This window comes from Talpa occidentalis, unplaced genomic scaffold (genome assembly GCF_014898055.3).
Source record: "Talpa occidentalis isolate TD23 unplaced genomic scaffold, MPIMG_talOcc4v2.1 talOcc4.6, whole genome shotgun sequence".
Lineage (NCBI taxonomy): Eukaryota > Metazoa > Chordata > Mammalia > Eulipotyphla > Talpidae > Talpa > Talpa occidentalis.
In genome coordinates this window covers 94,595,054-94,603,389 of record NW_023604972.1, presented here as the reverse complement: position 1 = coordinate 94,603,389, position 8,336 = coordinate 94,595,054, and the positions used below count along the sequence as shown (strand labels likewise).

The 8,336-nt window shown below is 35.7% G+C and overlaps 1 protein-coding gene and 1 pseudogene across 2 annotated transcripts in view; both read right to left on the bottom strand.

Annotated features, from left to right (window-relative positions):
• Positions 1-713: 713 nt before the first annotated feature.
• Positions 714-1,579, bottom strand: LOC119260819 (nucleophosmin-like; annotated as a pseudogene).
• A 4,082-nt stretch (positions 1,580-5,661) lies between these two features.
• Positions 5,662-8,336, bottom strand: part of ZFYVE16 (zinc finger FYVE-type containing 16) — a 45,003-nt gene continuing 42,328 nt past the window's right edge. For both annotated transcript variants that reach the window (XM_037530814.2, XM_037530813.2), the window contains one exon: positions 5,662-8,324. In XM_037530814.2, the coding sequence (XP_037386711.1) occupies positions 8,163-8,324 (162 nt within the window). In that variant the 3' untranslated portion in view covers positions 5,662-8,162. The remainder of the gene's footprint in view (positions 8,325-8,336) is intronic.

Here is an 8,336-nt window from a genome sequence, read left to right as displayed (position 1 = left end):
AGAGAACCAGTCAGCAAATACTTTTCAAAAGCTAAAAATTCAGCAAGGTGGAGTCTGTATTGAACATTCATTTTTCACAGCACTGTCAACATTCATGGGTAAGTTATGTCTGGAGTATGTGGATGAATTCCTCCTGGGCATATACACATAGGAATGGAGTTGTTTCGTATGTCAACTTTTTTAAGGAACCACCTTAAAACCACCGTTTTTTGAGGAACCACCAATTTTGCAAAGCAGCCACACCATTTTACGTTCTCACCAGCAATGAGGGTTTCACTTTCTCTGTACCCTCACCAACACTTATTATGCTATTTATTTTTAATTATGCCATCCTAATGGATATGAAGTATCTCATGATTTTAATTTACATTTCCCTAGTGACTAATAAAGTTGATCATATTTTCAAGTGTTTATTGGCTATCTGCATATTTTCTTTGGAAAAAATGCAAATCATTTGCTCATGTTTAAACTGGGTTATTTGTGGACTTTTTTAAATTATAAGAATTGTATGTTTTCACTTTATTAAAATACTGAGTTTAATTCACACAGATATTTTTGTCTTCCCTTTTCCATTTGTCTGACCATCACTACTACTATGCCCTAGTGTAACATTCCATACATACTTAAAGCCCAGTAAAGGGTGGAGTTCCATCTTTAAAAACTAAACAGGCATTTTGGACAACACATTCCTGGCAATGAAACCTGGACATTTATAAGACATGGGAAAGCTGTCACCCTACATCATAAAAAGAACAACCGATACCAACTGTTAGACAAATGAAGTAAGACAGATAATTTTAACAAACTGCACTATTTTCTTAAAGAGACTTCCTCCACTACCAGATATCTTGACTAGTTTCCTGATCAGTGATCTGGAAGTTTTGTGAAGACAAAACTGATGAACTCAGCTTTCACTTTGGAAAGAAAACTACCTTTTTTCTATGCTTGCTTGAATTTTTTCTTTAGTATCTTCTACAGAACTGGGTTCTTTTGGTGTTTTTGGAGTTTTTTGTTTTTTTTTTTTTTGAAAGATTATTAACCTTTTTATCTAGGTGTTGATGGTTTTGAGTCATTTCCATTCTGGTTTGACTTCTGGAGTTTTTCATATAGATTTCTGGTGCTTTTTCTTCAGCTTTCTCATCATCATCATCTTCAGCAGCAGCAAGTTTTACTCTTTTTCTGTGGAACTTTGCTACCACTTCCAGGTGCAGAATGTTTCCCGGGTATACTTAGGAGTTTCACATACTCCTCTTCATCTTCTGACTTCGCATCTTCCTCCATAGCTACTAAGTACTGTCCACTAATATGCACAGGCCCTGAATCACACTTCAACCTTAAGACTACAGGTGGTATGATTTCAAAGGCCCCAAGGGCTGCTGGCTGTACGGCATTTTCAAAGTTGTCAGTGTTAACTTTAATACTAATAATTTCATAAGTCATTGCTTCAGCTTGAAAATGTGCAGTTCATCCTTTCCATCAGTCCCTAAACTAACTTGAAGCCAACTGGTGGTCATCTGTGGAAATGTGACCTTTGATTCAATATACATAACTTTTTTTTTTTTTTAAACCTGTGCCTGGGTCTCAGGCATTCTTTTTTTTTTTTTTTAAGATTTATTTATTTTGGGGCCTCCCTGGTGGCTCAAGAGGTTAAGAGAAACCTATGAAGCTATCCGCAGCCACTGTAGCATGAGTTCAATCCCTGGCCAGGGAGTTACCCACAGGGCGTAGCAGACCTCTCCTGACTCACCCGCTGCTCCCCTCAGCAGTGTATTTCAGTCAATCTGGCTGTCTGTTCCCTGCTCTGTCTCTGGTGAGTCCTCTCACCCTCCACACCTCTGGCCTGTATCCCAGTTCTTGTATGCTTGAATAAATAAATCTTAAAAAAAAAATTTAAAAAAAAAGATTTATTTATTTATACAAGAACCAGGGTCAGGACAGATGTGCAGGAGGGTGAGAGGGTTCACCAGAGACAGAGCGGGGAACAGAACAGGCAGACTGACAAAATACACTGCTGAGGGGAGCAGCAGCGAGACGGGAAAGGTCTGCTGGCCATCTGGGTTTCTTCCCAGCTGGCTAGGATCAAACCTGCGCTGCAGAGGCTGTGAACAGCTTCACAGTGGGACGCTCAACCGCCTGCGCCACCAGGGAGGCCCATAACTCACTCTTGAATAAGTGTAGTTGACCTTACAGTTTATTCCAAGCCGCATATATTAAGCCTCCTGGCCTTTATTTTGTTATGGAAAGTTTTCTGCAAGCCCAATAACTATCACCTAACTAAAAAGTTATCTACTTGTACAATCTGGTTGTCTCCAACTTCTTTTTAAATATGCCTACATTGATGGCTTCAACTTATTTTAATTCTTATCTCAAATTTGTTCTGCAATTCAGTGTATTTTTAAAACAAGGCATCCAAAACAAGGATCCAAATCCTCGAATCCTTGAATCCAAATCCTTGCATCACTTGCAAGTTCCTGTTTTCTAATTAGTGTCTTGTTTCTGAATATGTGGCATCATGTCTATCAATTAGTTTTGAAACTTCTACATTGTATCTACTTCTTAGATATCCTATCTCCTGATCTTTCCATCCACTCCAGCTTTTTGTCTTTCTATACCGTCCTCTGGATATTTTCTCCTGATTTATATTTCAGTATATAATTCCCACTGCAGGCTATATCCTATTCTGTCATAAAAATCATTTACTAAGTTTTAAACTGCTTCTTATATTCTTGCAATGTTTGTATTCAGTTCTTTCCCAAATTAGCTCCCATCACTTCTTATGGTTTCCCATTGTCTAGAAGTACCTTCGAGCCTTTCTTTAGGCACAGAAAACACAAATTGGATGCCTAAGTCTTTATTCATTTTCATTTTTTCTACTCTTGCTTATGGATGAGTTTCCTTAAGTACTCATTTTTTACTGTTACTAGACGTTGAATTTTAAAAGTAATTTGATGTCTAAAATTAAGTTTTTTCTATGGAAAGGATTTTACATTTTATTTTTCTCAGCACCTAGAGGTATCAGTAGGGGCGCACTTTAAAGCAAGTTAAGTGGTTTCTTTGGATTATGTAGGCAATTCAAACTGTACCTATAATTTTACATAACTTTATATTTTTAGTTCATACTCATCCTAAAGGTTAAATACTTGGAGGGGTGGGAGAGAGTCATCATCCTATTCTGGGGAAGTTCTGTTAAACAGACATTGCCTGGTAGATTCACCACCTTGTGTGGAGCTTGACCTTGATTTGTCCTCTTCATCTTGTCAGGTTGTCACAGTAGGGCTCCATGTTCTCTTAACTTCTCTTTATATTTAAGTTGGACATTCCATATTTCTCGAATTCCATTTGTTTTAAAATGTTTTTTTAATCAGCTATTGTTTTCAGCAGGAACATGTATTTAAATATCCCAACATGCAATTCCTAGAAACAGGAAGTTTCCCACAATTGCATAGTTGTTCCTACATGGCCAAATCCTACTCTTTCTCTTGTATTCCTACACTTAGCACATAATACTTGTGGCACAAAATCTTTAAATGTTAATCTATAAATGTTAAGAAATATGCTTAATTCTGTCCAATTATTATTTTGTGTGTGTGGGACCCTCGCCTGAGGCTGGGGAATGAACTGGCGCCGCAGAGGCTGCGGGAAGCCTCGCAGCCCAGCACTCAACCACTGCGCCACCAGGGGAGGCCCTGTCCAATTATTTTTAGCAATTTTTAAAAAAGATTTATTTATTTATTTATACAAGCACTGGGTACAGTCAGAAGCGCGGGAGGGTGAGAGAATTCACCAGAGCCAGAGCGGGGAGCAGAACAGGCAGAAGAACCGAAACACTGCTGAGGGGAGCAGCAGGTGCGGCAGGAGAGGTCTGTGCGCCATGTGGGCCCTTCACCGGTGGCCGGGGATCGAACCAGCACTGCAGAGGCTGCGGGCAGCTTTGCAGCCCAGCGCCTAACCGCTGCACCACCAGGGAGGCCCTTTAGCAATTTTCACTTAAACTGCTCAAAGGTATAGGTACCTTGGATTAGTTATCTAGTACATATTGTTGCATTTTACAAATCACCAGAAAACTGAACAGCTTAAAATAACAAGTACTTATTATCTTATACATTTTCTGAGATTTAGAATCTGAGAGTAGCTTAGTTGAGTGGTTCTTGTGAAACTGCAGTCAAACTCTTGGCTTAGACTACAATTGGAAAGCTTAACTGGGGTTAAAAAGAATCCACTTCCACACCTATGGCTTTTGGCAAGAGATTTAAGTTTGTCACCAAATGGACTTCTTTGTGGGATTGCCTACTTGTGGCTGCTGGCTCCTCTGAAAGAGGGGAAGTAGGAGGGGAGAAAGAGAAGGGCAGAGAGAGAGAGAACAGTAGAGGGGGAAGGAGGACATGGGAGGGACGAAGGCACCAAAGATGGATGCCTGCCTTTTATAATATCATCTTTGAAATGACATTCCATCCCTTTTGCTGTATTATATTGATCAAAAAGACCAACAATGGTACAATGTGGAAGGAGATCTACAATGGTGTGAATACCAAGATACGGAGATCATTGTGGACTGTCTTGGAGGCTGGCTAGCAACTTACCCTCCAAAAAGGAAAAATAAACATTTATTTATTATAAGTTCATAATAAAGCACTTGAATGAAACCTAGCTCTTCACTTGTAAAAAGCATAAAAATATGGTTGTAATTTTACCAATGCAAATGCAGAAAATATTTCCCCCAAAATGTTAAATTTTAAAATTTGCCTATCATTCCATACTAAATACAAATCATAGAAAATAAAATATTTCAAATTCCTAAGAATCTGATGTGAAAAAAAAAAAATCAATGTATCAAGTGAGAAAAAGATAAATTTAGATAGCAAGATTTCATGTCTGGAAGGAAAAAAATAAAGGCATTAAATAAAGCCCAAATTGAAAAAGAAATCCTTCAAGTGTTTTTAGTAATAATGTTGTTATGGGAAAAACAGTCCTACTAAAACATATGGTCATAATTCTTGTAATGGATTTTCTTCTTGCCTTTCTGGAATTAAGATGCTTTTATCAAACACTGATAAAAGAACTTTGACAGAAACAAGGAAACCTTTAAGATTCTATAATAAGTATAAAGAACAAAAAGTAATTGAGGAGGTACCATTGTGTTCTTTTATATAAAAACATGAGGGGAGAAAATAAAATTATGTATTAGTAATTACTGCTATTTTGCACCTAAATCTTGGGAAGATGCACAAAAAGAAATATAAATGATTACCTCTTGAGATCGTAGAGTGGGAAGACAGGTAGATGCATATAAGATGGGAGGTTGGACCTCCCCAGTGGCGTGGCACAAGGGGTTAAGTCTCAGCACTATCAAGCTCTTGCAGGCCACTACTGCCTAAGTTTGATCCCAGGCCGGGAGCTAACCCACATGGCACAGCCGAACTCTCCTTTCTTGCCCCACTGCTCCCCTCAGCAATGTATTTCAGCAGATCCACCTGTTCTGCTCCCTACTCTGTCTCTGGTGAATCTTCTCACCCCCCCACCCTCCCCTGCACCTCTGGCCTATACCCCAGTTCTTACATGCATAAATAAATAAAAATAAACCTTTTTTAAAAAGGATCAGGAGATAAATAATTTCTGATTTTTTAATTATGTGTATATCATATATATCAAATCACTAAATCACGAAGAAATAAAAACCCAAGGATGGTTAGGAAGTTTGTGGTTTATTTCAAGATAGTCTCTTTAAATTTTAAGTCAAGTTATCAAAGTTATGCTTGTTATTAAAAAAGTTCAGTTTGATAGAAACAACTTTCTGGTCTTCACTTGAGAAACAGTATCTAAATCTAGGCTATTATAAACTTAAGCAGTTCACAGTCTACTACTTTTCTGATTAAATTATAAAGTGAGCTATTCATACGACACAGAAGATTCTTTAAAATAAACCTCCTTAAAAAGCAAAGTTCAGTCTTTCCATGTATTATCTACTTGTCAGATTTTCAACTCTTGCCTAGACAAGTTTAATGCTTACTTCCTATAGCAGGATTTTAGGTTTCCCTCTCATTCTTGGCATGACTATCCTGTGTTGGTTTTCAACGACCTAGTCATGATTCATAGCTCTATTACAGCAAACACTTTTACTTTGTTAACCATCCACTTCACACATTCAGCTGCAAGAGGGAAAGAGCTATTTCATTCCTCTTCCAAGCAATGAAGCCTAGTAAAGTGCTCTGCACAGAGCAGGTATAAAGACAAAACTTGCTGGATGGCTGCATAATACAAATGGGCTAGATTTTACTACCTATTTCAAAAATTCAGAGAAAGAAAATAGTATTAAAAGACCTAAGACCAAAAGTAGATCAATACAGACTGAGTACAAAGAACTGTTCTTTTTCTTCACCTTTAAAACAATTTAAAATTTAAATAATTACCAACAAGAACATGACCGTACAGTAACAAATGTTTTCAGAAATGTATCTATAAATAATACTTTAAAATGTGCCTCTAAATTTTAGGCACATAATAATTTACATTTTTATTAAATGCAAACAAATCCAAATGTATCCAATAAAGAGCTCTCCACTGTTTGGTTATCTGAAGGTGAGTTCAATATTCACAGGTTATACTGTTACTTATAGTGCAAAATAAGCACACTACATAAAGAACAGTGAGTTTGATATGCAAGTCTTCTTTATCTTATACCACTTCAATAAATTTCACAAGTTATTACATGTTGTCACTTAAAGTATTTAATATCTGTGACATTTTACACTACTTATGAAATACCTACTTCCAAAAAGTTGATATTCTTGTCCATACTATCTCTGGCTATACTATAGATGTAACTCAGAAGGAACTATATGCCCAAATGGTGAAATTTGTCAGTCTCTCCTAGCCTTAGACAGAACTCTCACATGATCTTCAAATTGAGATGTTTATAAATATTTTTCTTGAAACAGGACTATTTAGTGTAGTTTATTTTTCTTGAGATACGTGTTTGTGATACAAAAACATGTAATCCACAGAGTAAAAAAGCCATCAAAATAATGACTACATTTTATATAATTTAAATGACAGGACTAACGAAAATATGTCCTTTACTTTTTTTTCCTACATAACACACCTTTTTGTATTTTGCTGAAGAGGAAAGCTCTCTAAGTTTCAAATACACAGAATATAACTTATGTTAATACCCTGTTATAAAAAATATCTGCCATATAAAGAATCTTAAATATGCAAAAGTCACCCATTAAAATTTATACTGAATACATAGATGTCAATGAAAATATGCAGTTGCGAGACACTTCTAAGGGAAAATTAAAAAAAAAAAAAAAACAACTGTTGTAGGCTTTATTTATTGCTACATAATGACTACTTCAAAGGTCATCTGGCCTGTCATCAATCACTCTTAAAAGTGATAAATACAGTGGTATACATTAGAAGGAAGAAAAATAATGCACTGTGATACAAAAATATTACCTATTTATAAATTATTAAACATTTATAAAACACATACTGAATCACATGGTCTCACTATAAAAACAATATACTTAAATATAGAAGCACAAAATCTTGAAGCACCACCAATTATTTTAAGAATACCCATTTAATCAAGAAAATCATATAATAATAATTTGAGGAGAAAAAGGCAAAATTCTGATTTTAATTCAAACAATCAGTGTTTATCTAATCATGGAGGTAGATCTCCACTCCAATTATACAAGTAAGTTATCTGCCTTATTCAAAAAATCATGTAAGTTCAAGATTTGGAAACAGGTCTGTGCCACTAAAAAACAATTTAACATAAAGCAAATATTTCCTGCATAAGATTACATCTGAAAAGAGCCTTCATTAAAATCATTCTTGGAATAAAGAGGTATACCTAAAATGCAGATACTTTGGCTTAGCATTTAAATAACACAGTAAATGCTACAAGTTTCTTACTGAGGAATTTATCTTTTTAGAATTTTTGAAGTATAAAGCTTCAAAAACTGTAAATATCTTAAATTTTTAGAGATTTGAATATTGTTAGTAACTAAAATAAAAAAACATTCTTACCTAAAAAGCAAAGCTTAAGGTGTTTTGGACATTAAACATACTTACTTTTAGTGTTTGTGGCATTTCAGCTTTAGTGCTGGGGTTAGTTTTAACAAATTAGTTTGCAATATATAACTCATGTCCTTTCACTAAAAAAGATTTTCTATAATGAAAAATACTAATTCTATTTCTAGTGGTAAATTAGTAGAGTTGGAGGTCCCACCATGGATCACAGGAATTAGAGCATTATCAAGATCATTTAGATAATGCTGAGGCAGAAGTTGGCCTTCAGATCCTGCCTGAAATTCAACCTGCCAAAAAAA